Here is a 13,829-nt window from a genome sequence, read left to right as displayed (position 1 = left end):
CTTGTGTAATTCCTTCCCCTTGCGTGTGGGTTGGATCTAATGGTTCAGACAAATGGATAGAACACGGCAAAAGTGATAGGTTGTCATTTCTGAGATTAAGAGTCACAAAGATGGTGGGGGTGGGTGTAGTGGCTCACACCTATAATCCCAGCACTTTGGGAGGCCAAGGCAGGCAGATCACTTGAGGTCAGGAGTTTGAGACCAGCCTGGCCAACAAAGTGAAACCCTGTCTCTACTAAAAATACAAAAAAATTAGCTGGGCTTGGTGGCATGCACCTGTAACCCCAGCTACTCGGGGGAGCTGAGACAGGAGAATTGCTTGAACCTGGGAGGCGGAGGTTGCAGTGAGCAGAGATTGCGCCACTGTACTCCAGCCTTGGTGACAGAGAGAGACTCTGTTTCAAAAAAAGACTTTGGCTTCTACTTTGCTTGCCCTCTCTCACTCTCTGGCCTGATTGCTCTGAGAGAAGCCAGCTGCCATGTTGTGAGCTGCCCACGAAGATCTTGTGGCAGGAGTTGTTGTCTCTGGCCAACAGCCAACAAGGACTTGAGTCTACCAATAGCCATAAGAGTGAGCTTGGAAGTGAATCTTCCATCCTCCAGCAGTCAAGCCTTGAGATGACTGCAGTTCTGGCCTACTTGTAGCTTGTGGAGATCCTGGGCCAGACGCATCCCGCTAAGCTGCATCCAGATCTTTAGCCCAAAGAAACTGTGAGAAAATAAATGTCATTTTAAGCCATCAGATTTTGGGGTCATTTCTTACATGGCAATCAATAACTAAGGTATTGGGTTCAGCAAATGTTTTTTCCTAAAGAACCTACTGGGGACACACCCCTATGGTGCTGGGAATTGTAAGTGTAGCTTTAGGACTTATCAAAACATGGCCAGGATTGGCAGCAGAAGGCAACGCTGAAATAGGGACCAGCCTAACCTGTTCCTGGCCTCTGATCCTCCAGCCCTTGAGCTCCGACTAGTGCTGTGGCGAGTTGCTTCAGAAAAGGGATCAACATGGGACAGGCAGCAGTCAGGTCCCTGACAGAAGCTGTGACTGTTCCATAGAATATGTGTCCAGGGTAATTCTCCAAACACACAGGGGTTCCTGAGGCAATCATCTAGGATGAAGTAGTCAGCACTGAGTTTTGTGCTTGGTCCCCACCTGTCCCACGTGGTTGCCTTGGGAGTCTCTGAGGCCCCCCGTCAAAGATGGAAATACAGATTCCTCTGTCAAATCCAGTCCAGGGATCAGTACCTGGGTGTGCAGGAACTGGAGGCGGCTCCATTCCTGTCGGTACTGTAGCTGACCCAGGGCCCTAGCCAGGAAGTTCTGTCTCTCTCTCACTACCCCCTGAAACTCATCAGAGAGACGATGAACCACCTGGAACCCAGAGAACGTAATGACCAAGTTAAGATGGGCCTTCTTTCCCTTTCTTCCTCCTCTCCTCGCAGCACTTCCATGGTTCCTTGAGCCCACCTACCCCTGAATATTACATTGCCCTGGAGAGCCACATCTGATGACATGGGAGGATGTGCTCATCATATGCGGGTCTCCTGTCAGCCTCAGAGCCTCACCTTCCTGGGGCGGTTCCAGACCTGTGGGCTCTGATTCCTGCTTTGCTGCAGACACATCTCCTCCTCCTGGCCCTGCAGCCGGCCAGCTGCTTTCCTGAGCTTTTCTACTGCCTGCCCTAAACTCTGCAGGACTTTCTGCACACCCAGCACCACCTGCACCTCCTGTTCCCACTCCTCTCTGTCTGCTGCAAATGGCAGAGAAAAGGGCCACATGACATCGACCACCACCAGAGGTAGGGAGGAGAGGAAAAGACAATAGATTATCGGAGTAAGGGGAACCTGCCAGGAGAGCCGAGCACATTCAGAGGGCAGGAGGGGCTCCCCACAGGGCAGCTGTCGGTGGTGACGCCAATCCCTGGAGATTTCTGTGGGGATCTGAGCCTAGGAGGTGCTTTCCCCCCTTGGGAGAGCAGACCCCACTCTGGGCTGCTGTGTGTGCTCAGAGCCCTGGCTCTTCTCTCTGTCTCCTGCAGGCAGTGGGACTCTAGGGCCTGGCAGGCCTCCTCGGCAGCCCTTAGCTATGTAGGACAGAAGGGACAAAGGAATGGGCCCTGGAGGGGAAGGCAGGAGGTTTGGGTGGCGCTCTTGGTGGCTCCTCCTCCCCTGTCTCTGTCCTGCTTAGATACTTGGGGGTGACTGAAATCTTGGGCCTGGGGCTGGGGAATCTTGGGACTGTGTCTTCTCTGAGATGGATTTCATTCCCATGGTTGGGGGAGAGAAGGACTCCAAACTTTCAAAGAGAAAACTGCCGTCTTGGCAGATGGGTGGGTGGGGACAGTGAGGTGGTGCCTCTGGGTCTCACCTGCTGCTCCACGCCATTGCCTGCAGTGAAGTGGAGCTCCTGGCTCAGGTGTCCCAGGTGATCCAGTAGCAGCTTCTCCTCCTGTTCCTGGTGGTGCCAGTACTGCTCCCGGGCCCTCAGCTCCTGCTCCAGGGTGTCCAGCTACAAAGTCCAGGCTGTTTAGGGCTTACTGGCCTTTTCTGCTCATGACCCCACATGGTCTGGCTATAGATCCTCAAAGCTTCACAAGATAATGGCCCTCCCCGACCTCGGGCATTTATGACTAAACTTGGTGAGGCTGTCAACTGGTTTTATCTTTATTTTTATGTTTTGAGATGGAGTTTCGCGCTGTTGCCCGGGCTGGAGGGCAATGGCGTGGTCTCGGCTTACTGCAACCTCTGCCTCCCAGGTTCAAGCAATTCTCCTGACTCAGCCTCCCAAGTAGCTGGGATTACAGGTGCCCACCACCACATCGGCTAATTATTTTGTATTTTTAGTAGAGACAGGGTTTCACCATGTTGGCCAGGCTGGTCTCCATCTCCTGATCTCAGGTGATCCTCCCACCTTGGTTTCCCAATGACTTGGTTTTAGCTAGAAAAATGACCGCACATTTTCTTCAAGCTTCCTGGTTCCTCCCTCCCTCCTGGTGACACCTGCTCTCTCCAGAGTCCCCTGTGCCTCCTGCCCCCACCCGTCTCTTGGGAAGTCCAGAGGAGACGGGCAGGTGGCAGCAGGAAATTGTTTTCACCCCCCTCAGTGAAGACACACTGACCTGTGAAACGGTGTCAGGGCTAGAATCGAAATTTCTTGGCTTGTAACAAGAACCTTTTATTTATTGCATACCTTTTACCACAGTTTCTGAAAGTTAACTAGACTGAGAGTGTATGGGGGGCCCTAAATCATTTTCATTTTGGTGGACATCTGCCAGCTGTTGAATTACTGCAATAACCTCCTGACGGGGCTTCCTGCGCTAGTCTGGCCCCACTCCCATCCATCCTCCGCACAGCTGCCAGGGAGAGCTTTCTAGAATGCTGACTGTACATACACATACATAAATATAAAAATAAATGGAGGAGGTGTGCCAACTTGTGAAGTGGCTGGGTTTGGTGGGAGAGACGGGGGGAGAGGCAAGGAGTGCCTGGATGGGATGCCATGGGGGTGTTGACTGTGGGTAGAGGGAGAGGAATGGGCAGGGAAGCTTTTGCTTCTTCATTGACATACTTAAAAAATGTCTGGGTAACTTATTTTTTGTATTGTTTCATATTTTTCCAATTTTAAAGTCTTACATTTATATTTGATTATATCCCATGTCGAGAACCCTACAGCAGCTCCCTGCGGCTTTCATGATGGAAGACACATTTCTCATACTTGCTGTCTTTGCATCTGCTTTCCCCAAGGCTGGAGCGACTTTCTCAGCTGTCTCTCTGCTGCCTGTGTTACTTCATTAGGGAAGCCTTGAGCTCTCCTCTGTTGAGATGCCCTCCCCTGAGCTCTCCTAACACCCTTGTGAACCACCACTGTGGTTGGGACCCACGGCCAGCCAGTTCCCTGGGAGCCCTATCTAGTCGTCCTTGTATCTCAATGCCTAACGCGTCGCCTGGAACACAGCTCTCAGTATGTAGTTGCTGAGTGAATAATGAATGAATAAATTAATTCAATACCTGCCCCCCTACATACCAGACCAGGGTCTCTCACTCCTCGAGGTAAGGACTCCAGCACCTGGACAATGGGCACCACCACTCTGGAAGAGGGATCTCTTTGAGCTCCAATGACGGGACCAGGCTCCCCAGTCAAGGGGTCTATGGCTTGAGCCCCGATTGAAATTGGGATAAGACCTGTGGAAGCCAAGCCCACCACTGGTTTAGAAACTAGAGCTGGGGAAGGAAGGAAGGGCAGTCATAGGAAGAAAGATGCATGGCAAAAAGGAAGCCAGAAGAGCCCTTGATCTCCTTTGACCCTTCAAGGGGCTCTGAGCTGGGTTATAGAGCTCCTGGTGGCCACAGCCTGGGGGTGGGTGGATGGTGAGTTTCTGAAGTGCTGGTCTTTGAAAAGACCCAATTTTCAAGAGGAGACATGCATGATTTATGGTCCTGGGGTTTTGGAATTTCTGGACACCTTTAATTTTGGGTCTCAGCAGCCCTAGCAGAAGATCAGAATGACCCCTTCTCTTGGCACCTGGGTACCCCCTCCTGAGCTTTACGGGGGGTGGGATTTCTTTTCCTGAGCTCTCAGAAGTCCCAAGTCCTCTTTTACCTTTGCCGTGGGCATCTTCCATTGAGCCTGCCAGGGGTGTGGCTTCACCCAAATTCTCATCATGCTCCATGCCCAGGATGGGCACCATGAGCCCCGAGCCCTCAGGATCTGGGATCTCCATTCCATACAGGGCTGGGACCCACAGCTCTGTCCCGGGATAGCGCATCATTCCTAGTACCGGGGGGAGGGGGAGTGAAGAGGAGGAGGTGAGGGTTTAGCATCACCCCTGAAGTCTTTCCAGGTTCAAAGTACTACATCTCTGACCAGAGGGGTTTCCCTGGAAACACTGCATTGGTTTCCTATGGGCCCAACTTAGCATTCTGAATTCAGAAAGGAAGAAAGGACAATGCCCCAGGGGCCTGCTTTGGAAGAAGCAAGTGGAAATTTAGTGGCATCAGACCTTTTGAGAAGCTGAGAACAACTTCTCAAAGAAGGGGGTCTTGTGTTCTTGAGCACCTGCCATTCATCAGAATCTGAACTCAGAACTCCACAGAAGTTGTATTTCACTCAGTCCTACAACTCAAGCTATAAAGTATGCACTTTTTTTTTTTTTTGAGATAGAGTCTCACTGTGTCTCCCAGACTGGAGTATAATGATGTGATCTCAGCTTGCTGCAACCTCCACCTCCCAGGTTCAAGTGATTCTCCTGCCTCAGCCTTCTAAATAGCTGGGATTACAAGCTCCTGCCACCATGCCTGGCTATTTTTTGTATTTATAGTAGATACAGAGTTTCACCATATTGATCAAGCTGGTCTCGAACTCCTGACCTTAAGCAATCCACCTGTCCACCTGCCTCAACCTCCCAAAGTGCTGTGATTACAGTCATGAGCCACCGCACCCAGCCAGGATGCACAATTTTACTCTTCCTTTTAAAAGATGGTAAAACAGTGGCAGGGAGGGGTTAGTATTAATAACTTGCCCAAGGTCAAAGAGTTAATAAATTGTGGGGCAGGTCTTCAAACTCAAGTCAATTCTGACCCTGGTTCTTTTCTTTTCTTTTTTTTTTTTTTGTGGGCAGAGAGTAATTTCTAGAAACAGTGAGATAAACTCCAGGAAGATGCCACTCCTACCTCTCCTTGCCTTTCCATGGGGGTGGGGGGTGGAGTCATGGGATGGGCTTCTTTTTTGCATTTATTTGTGGGAAGTGGAAGATTGCTGCAGAATGAGGTGGGAAGGGATTGAGGACTCAGGAGATTCAGGCTTTTGGCCAGGCTCTGCAGCGAATTAGCTAGAGGACCCCAGCTGGGCAACTCATTTAACGTTCTGACCATCAAGTTCCCGACTCTAAAATGGGTGTCATAGCACCTACGCGGTGGTGTTTCACGAGCCATAAAGTAATGGGAAATGTGCTCTCTATAACATAAACTCAGTGGCACTGGCAAGGAGTCAAGACAGGGATGCAGTCGAGCACTGATGGGGTTGGGGTGTGAGGTCATGGAGTTCCTTCTCTCTTCCCTTGATCATGCATGTGTATGGCCAGTGGGGCTGCAGCCCTGTCCCTGAGCTTACGGGCTGAGGAGCATTGAAGCACCAGGTCATTCTGGGCCTGAGGTTTCGGGGCCTGAGAGCCTCTGGCCCAGATTTGCCCATACCTATCCTGTCGCCACTGGCTTCAATGTCATCCACTGCTGCCAGCTGCCTCTCCAGCCTCCGAGCCTGCTGCAGGATGTGGTGCAGACTCAAGGCCAGTGCCTGTCTCATGTCCTTGATGGCAGCCTCCAGAGGCCCCTGCACCCCCGACTCTGGACTCTCCTGGCACTGCTGGAGCACTGCAATCACTTGTCTCTGGGCCACCAGCACATTGGTGTCCAGCAGGGCCTGTGACCCTCCCATATGGGGCAATGTCTGGCCCTCCCGTCGAGAAGCCCCCTGTAGCCGGACTGTCTTCCCACTCAGTGGCTCTACAAAGCTGTCACCAGGAAGCATGAGGTTCCCCAAAGCATCTCGCAGCCCTCCCAGTAAAAGCAGCTGACCTGGAAGCAAGAACCAAGAGGGCAAGGTGGGAAGGGACGCAGCAGGGATGCACGCAGGTGTGGCATAAGGGGAACTAGGGCACGAGGGTGGAGATGAACTGTGGGAGGGAGGGAGGTGGAAGGGAGGAAGAAAGGAGGGGGTGAGGGAGAGGGCAGGGGGCGGAGCATGGTGGTGACAGGTGGAGCAATGGTCCTTTTTGGTTGAAAAGCATCTATTAACTTTATAGGACTACCTTGCTTCTCTTCTCCTCCCTAGGGGTAGAGACGGGGAAGGGGAGAGAGAAGGTTAGGGGTAAGAGGCAGAGTGAGGAGGAAGGGTGGAAAGGGTGGGGGTGGGTGGAGTTTACAGCTGGGACCAGAACATGGAAGGTATAGGGGGCCGAGAGGAGGGGACTGGGAGGCTAGGCCAGGCATGGAGAAGGGTGTGGGAGGACAGCACTGAGGGCTGCCAGGAGACCTGTGTTTTCATCCAACCTGACTCCTAGGATGGGCGAGATGCCTCCTGTGACTGGGTCCTCCATGGGGCCCCCCATCTCCAGAGGGGCCAAGGTCTTGGTGAGAGGATTACAGTATGTTCCCCCAAGAGTGAGCCACTTTCTTGTTTGGGGGTGCAGAGTCACAGCCAGCATGGGCCCCTCGATGCCTGTGATGGGGTCTGTCATGAGAGCCCCCAACTGGGATGTCCTTTTTGGCTGCATGATGGGCAGATGCGTGGCTGGAGGGGAACCTGTGGCGGGACTGGTTGGGTAGGGCACATAGGGCAGGATGGCAGCTTCTGATGTTTGGACGCCACCTGGACAGGGATACAGGGAGCTGTTGGTACCTTTAACACACCAGCCTCCCTCCTTAGCCCTGCAGAGCAGGGGCAGAGGCACTTTGGCACCTGCCTCCTTTTACCAACCAGCTCTGTCCATTCATGGCACCCTCTGCATCCAGCAAGAATGTCAAGGTGAGGAGGGGAAGGAGTTATTTACTACTCTGCTGGTCACCAAGCCCCGCTGTCCAAAAAGGGAGCCCTGCTTCCTGTAGGGTCCTCCCTGGGAGATCACTCCAGAGAGTCCCAGCAAGCCCTGCCTCATCTCGGAAGCCCAGAGCTGAGTTGGGGATAATCAGTGGGCCAGGGGCTCACCCGCAATGGAGTCCATAGTGGGCACCAGGGTAGCTCTCAGCAGATCATATCCCAGGTGTCCAGCCTCGGGCAGCACCCGCCCAGTGTCGGGGTGAATGAAGTAGCCAGGGGGTATGGAGCCTGCGTGGCCACTGGCTGGAAGCATCAAGCAGTTGGGGCCAGGGACCATCAACTTGGTGATGGGGTTCATACTGATCTCATCAGCACCCCCGGGAGGGCCTGCTGGGGCTGCAGGAAAGCAAGCATTGCCTGCTCAGCCCTGGGCTGGGGGTTGGGGTTTCGGGGAGGGAACATGCAGGGGCTCCCTTGGCTGGTGACTGGAAGGAGCTGGTGAGAACTCCTCCCCAGCCCCCACAGACGTTGTGCTCCTGAGGGGCAGGAGTCTCATCTTTGCTTAGTCCAGGGCAGGATTCCACCTGCCATTGTGATAGCATTGCACAGGCCGGCAGACGCTGGAAGGGCCTTGGGAAATGGTGGTGACAGCTATGGTGGGGGGTCCTACGGGACTCCCAGGACTCAGCAGGTCTGCGAGTCCCCAAGGCAGGTTCATCATTTCCCTAGCTTGGCCGTTTGCCTTCATCTGCCAGGCTTCGATTTTCAGGAAGTGCCACCGGCTCTGTAAAGCTCTGACTTGCCATGGCTTGTTTCTTCCTGGGTTCTTCCCACATTTGTGGCTCCTTCTTCTTTTGGGCAGGACACCCCATCCTGACACAAGCCCTTCCCGACCTTGGGGTGTCAGCTTTGTTTTGCCCTCTTCTACCCTGCCTCCCCTGCTGTGTGTCTGGGGGTGGAACCGGAGTTTCTGCAGGGCTCGTCACCCTGATTCAGGGCCAGGTTTCCTGGGGGACCCTGGCTGAGGTGCAGGCAGAGCTTACCTGGCCGCAGCAGCTCTGCCCCAGTGCCAGTGCTCAGAATGCCCCAGGCTTTCAGGCGGTGGCCCTCCCGCAGCATGACCTGGGACAGGTGGCCCAGCACGGTGTCCAGCTGGGGAACCGCCCTGCAGGGGCACAGGAGCACTCAGGGATGGGAAAAGGACGTTTTGTTTTGGCCAGTTTGGGGATCCTATCAGATGCACTCACGCCTCCCCATTTCCTGTCTCCCTAAGTCTGACCCAGGTTGGCCAGGTCCACACCTTTCTGAGTTCTGCCCAGCTGGAGAGGACTTCTCTGGCCTGGAGCCTGTCCATGCTTTCAGCAGCTGCTGAGCCTCCATCAGTGCTGAGCAGAAAGAGGCCCACTGCTCCTGCCTCTCGTGGAGGTCTTGGCGAAGGAGCTTCAGTTGGTGACGAAGGCTGGCTGCATACTCGCCTGCCAGGTGCCCCCTCCGCCTGGCCTCCTCCTCTGCTGCCCTGGCAGCTGCCTCAGTAGCCTGGGTCAGAGACAACCCTGCCTTCTCACCTGCAGGTGCTACAGTCATCAGGGACAGCAGGCTGGGGAACACCCCGCTCATCCTGGGAACTCCAGAGTTATTCTGGACAGGCATGGCAGCAGCAGCAAAGGGGGTGAGAAATTCCCAGGGATGGTGGGAACTGTAGCTAAAAGCCTTAGTGCTGGGGAGATGGAACAGGTGACGGAGGTGGTAAGGGAGGGATCCTCGACCTCAGTGAGGGGAGGGAGTTGTGTTTGGGTACAGAGACCGGAGAGGAAGGCATGAACCAAGCCCCCACCTGCTGCTGCTCCCTCTGCATGCTCCCCAGAAGCCGACTAGTGGAGGCTGGGAGGCAGCGCCTTGCTCCCCACAGCTGCTGGAGAGAATGGGCTTCGCGCAGAAGTTTAAGGTAGAGGAGTTTGAGCTGCAAAGAGAGGGTGGATTGAGCCTGTGTGAACTCTGTTCCCGGAGCCACCCAGCCTCTCACTGCTGTGATTGCAGTGCCCCCTGCAGCCAACAGCTGGAGAGACTCCGGAAGCCCATCCTCCCTCCACCCCCACCCACCACCACCCCAAGACACTTGGAAAGAATGCATGAAGACGGACACAGGCTAGTCACAGCCAGTCTCAGCATACACGTTCTGCTGTGGAAGCCCTGGCCCAGTTTCGATACTTGGATTTCTAGTGTATTCTTTTGGCTTCTAATGCCTGTCATCTACTGACATAAATTTGCTCACACAGTTGGAGTACTGAGGACTAGGGATGGAGATCTAAGAAGGAACTCCAGCGGTGGCCTTAGAATATTCCTTATCATTGACCTGAAGCCCAGGTTTCATGAGATCAGTCCTAAATTTAATCCGAAATCTTCTATTTTCCCGCACATATACTCTCCTTTATTCTGATTCCTTAAGGAGTTGATAGACTGAGGAGTTCTTTGGCCTTTATGTCGCATAACTGACTCTCCTGAAGAGGAGTCTGTTTCTAGCCCCATGTGTTCCTCCAGTTTGCCTGGAGCTGTCAGTTACCTCTTCCTTGGTCTGGCTGAGTTTGGCTGTCACTGACAGAGACTGCCTGAGCAGGATTCCAAAGAAGGCCTCTGTGTTAAACCATTCCAGGTCCACCTGCTCCTTGGCCTCCCAGCTCCCATCTGTGGGGGTTGGGGGAAAGCAGGATTATCCTCCTGAAATGCAAATATGAGCTTCCCTGCAGATCTTCCACGCATCTTTTTCCTATCGAACCTCAACAATCGAGGCAGTCTTGCTACTGAAAGTGTAGTTCTTGGGTAAGGAGCATCAGTGCTGCTGAGGAACTTGTTAGAAATGCAGAATCTCAGGCCTCATCCCAGACCTACTGAAGAAGAACCACCCCAGGAAATTCATATTAAAGTTCTAGGAGCACAAACAAATCCCAGTGCTGCTGTCTGAGGACCATACTGTGAGTAGCAAGGATAGAAGAGGAACCCCTTAGTGTGACATACAATAAATACCTCTGAAACTTGGTCATCTAGGTAGTGCTAGTACCAAGTACACAGGTCACTGTGTAACTTGTCCACTTTGTACACAGTTATACTATGTTTCTTTTCAAAAGTGTCTTTAGATGTTTCTTTCCTCCTCTATATTGCCTACTCCTGGTGCCCGTAGTGTCTGACATACAGCAACCACTCAGTAAAGATTTTTTGAACAAATCAGCGAATAAATGAACAGGAATTGAGCATTGAGCAATCTTGGAAGACGGGAAAAAGAAGGAGGAGCTGGCCAGTTGGATCTGGGTTACCTCTGGGATTCTAGCCCACCTGTCACTCACCAGGGCCCCCCTCAACCCTGGGGGCATCAGAGTCTTGGTGAGATCGGCCTCTCCTCATTGACATTATTCCAGTTCTTGGGGAGGTGTAGCCGTCGAGGTTGTATTCTTGCTGATGTCTCCTGAAGGTAGGGTGAGGAGCAGTCTTCCGAGCCCAGCTCAGGCTGTGACACTGAATCTGTAGAGTACATAATGTGGGGTGGGAAGGGAAAGGTGAACCGAGGGCGTGGCTTCCTTTCTGAAGACTCTGAAAGGAGGCGGGTCATGCTTGGAGCAGAGCGGTGGTTAGGGAGCACCTCATCCTCTCTTGCTTGCTAATTGTTTGGGTCTCTGTCATTTTTTCCCCTCTCTGATTCATCTCTGTCCTCCACCCTACTGCTAGAGGACAAATAAAAGTCAGACCAGGTTTTCTCATTTGCTAAAAATTCTTATCCCTTGCCTAGGGGATAGGGTCCAAACTTCTCAGCAGGGCCGGGAGAACATTCACAATTTAGTCTCCCTCCCAGTTGCAGCCTTATCCCTGTCCTCACACCTCAGCACCAGTCATGGGAAACCCCATTTGGTTCCCTGAAGGTGCCTGTTTCATGCCTATGTTCTTGCTGTGCTCATGATACTCCTCATCTCTGTCCCTCCTCCCCAGTGCATACTCCCTACTCCTCAACTCACCAACCCTCTTGTAATGCAGGGACCATGTTATATTAAAGACTTCTCCTATTTCAAGCCTCATTCAGGGATCAACTCTTCCTGAGTCTGTCCTGACCCCCCAGGGAGAACAGTCAACTCTTGCCTTTGTGTGGCTGCGGCTCCCTGGACGTGCTTTAGCTAGCTCCATTATATTTGCTGACATGAATTTGTTTCAAGCCCTGGAGGCTTGAAACTGCACCTTTGTCATCTTTGCATCTTAGCAACTATTAGAATGCTTATCATAAATGGGACTAGAAGACCCACTTATAGGGGATTGAGAGCTGGTCTTGTGTAGTGGTTAAGAAGTCGCTTGTACATAAGAGCAGAAAATCAAACACCGCATGTTCTCACTCATAGGCGGGTGTTGAACAATGAGAACACATGGACACGGGGAGGGGAGCACTACACACTGGGGTCCGTTGGGGGGAAATAGGGGAGGATGGGGGGGTGGGGAGGTGGGAAGAGATAGCATGGGGAGAAATGACAGATACAGGTGAGGGGACGGAAGGCGGCAAACCACACTGCCATGTGTGTACCTATGCAACAATCTTGCATGTTCTTCACATGTACCCCAAAACCTAAAATGCAATAAAAAAACAAAACAAACAAACAAACAAAAACCAAAACAACAACAACAACAACAACAACAACAAAGAAGTCGCTTGTCTGGCTTTACTCACCATTAGAAGCAGGCAAAGCCCCAGGAGCAGCACCATCTCCCCTAGGAGTCCTGGCCAGCCAGACCCCTTCAGGGGCCGGGGGATCCTGGCGATGCCAGTCTGGATGAGATACCTTGGAGCTGTGGAGGCAAAGGGCCCTTCCCCAAAGCACTGGCCCCCTGGCGGGAGGGCACGGAGATACTGGGTGGAAAGAAGTCTGTTCAGTCTTTGTCCCGCTGTCTACCGGAAACTGGCCCGGAGACAGAGTGGGACCCATGCCTGCCAACACTGACCAAACAGTTGGATGATTGTGTAAACCTGGGGGCTGGGAGGCAGAATCAGAGTTTTCCTGGGAAACTTATTTACATCAGATGACTCACATCAGTTGACTGTCTGTATGAGGGAGCTGTGTGCATGTTCTGGGACTAAGTCAGTACAATCTCTTGGACGTTGTGCTGACAGGGAGATACTAAATGCTGTGTATGGCACAAACAGCACACCTGGATCAGTGGTGGTACAATGTGCAGGTCACATGGATAAAACCATGCGTAGGTGGGCTTGGGAGATGTGGAGGGGGAGACAAGTGGAGGGTTGGGAGAGACAGCCAGAGGTCCCAGGCCGAGCAATGCCATTGATGTCCCTGAATACACACTTGTGTTCCCATCCTCCCAACCGTCCCCTGCTTACACCACACATGCCCAGCTGCTGTGGAATGAACCTTGGTGTCCCCGGGACCATCTGTTAGCATTGTGGGACCCCGAAACCGACAGGGATATCAGGGCAGCTCCCCCCCTGTAGATCTGTCTGAGGTGGTTATGAGGCAGTAATTTTTAAAGAGAGGGGAAATGATGGAATAATGTCTTAAATGAGGCAAATTATCATAGACAAACCATCTTCCGATGTCGGTTGCTGCTCAGACGAAAGACGTAAACACCTGTCTGCTGGAACTGCTGCGGAAAGAGGCTGAGGCTTTGCTCATAGAGCTGGGACTCCTCAGCCAGGGCCCGGAAGTACCCCCAGTCAAATTGCTCCAGTGTGTTATAGAAGTGGCCCCTGGTAGAGAGAAAGGAGGGAATACATTGCCTTTGGAAGTGGTGGCTGATGCAAGGGCATTTCCTCTCTAGGGACTCCATGATGGTGGGGCTGTGGACCCTGGACACTCACAGGTCATACTCTGGGTAATGCTCATGAGTCACCAGGAAGGCCAGTGCATCATTGGCTCGGAGGCAGACTGTAGGGTTTCGGATGCCTGGCTCCGGGGGCAGCAGATCCCCAAGGTATGTGGAGTTGAGGCTTAATGACCAAGAAGAGGCCAGATGTCCTTCCCTAAACTTTCCTAAGTAAGAGTCAGAGAATGAGGGAGAGCCGCCACTCTTCAGACGGTTTTTTGCTGGGGCCTGGGAAGGGTAGAGGAGGGATAGGGGTGGGAACAGGTGAGCAGTGATGCCCACCTGGATACTGGACTGGATGTCTGGGATCCCTGAGGGGAAGGCCGAGGGAGTGTAGTAGCTCACCACCTGGTCTGGTCAGGCCCAGGAAGCCATGCCCTAGAACAAGACAGGGATCTCCCTGGCCCTGCAGGAACTGGGATAAGAGTTTTCCCAAGTGCATGTA

The 13,829-nt window shown here is 52.9% G+C and overlaps 1 protein-coding gene across 1 annotated transcript; it reads right to left on the bottom strand.

Annotated features, from left to right (window-relative positions):
• Positions 1 to 231: 231 nt before the first annotated feature.
• Positions 232 to 12,963, bottom strand: LOC141579898 (uncharacterized). Its single transcript, XM_074401917.1, has 12 exons — positions 12,889 to 12,963; positions 12,237 to 12,416; positions 10,876 to 11,050; positions 10,098 to 10,219; positions 9,372 to 9,497; positions 8,838 to 9,175; positions 8,581 to 8,702; positions 4,604 to 4,774; positions 4,028 to 4,185; positions 2,372 to 2,512; positions 932 to 1,112; positions 232 to 709 (listed from the first exon to the last, which is right to left on the bottom strand). Exons 1-12 carry the CDS (start codon positions 12,961 to 12,963, stop codon positions 696 to 698), a joined length of 1,803 nt encoding a protein of 600 aa, XP_074258018.1. The 3' UTR covers positions 232 to 695.
• Positions 12,964 to 13,829: the final 866 nt, after the last annotated feature.

The sequence above is a fragment of the Saimiri boliviensis genome, chromosome 6 (genome assembly GCF_048565385.1).
Source record: "Saimiri boliviensis isolate mSaiBol1 chromosome 6, mSaiBol1.pri, whole genome shotgun sequence".
Taxonomy (NCBI): domain Eukaryota; kingdom Metazoa; phylum Chordata; class Mammalia; order Primates; family Cebidae; genus Saimiri; species Saimiri boliviensis.
Note: the sequence above shows the minus strand (reverse complement) of the source record. Positions and strands in the feature narration are given on the sequence as shown.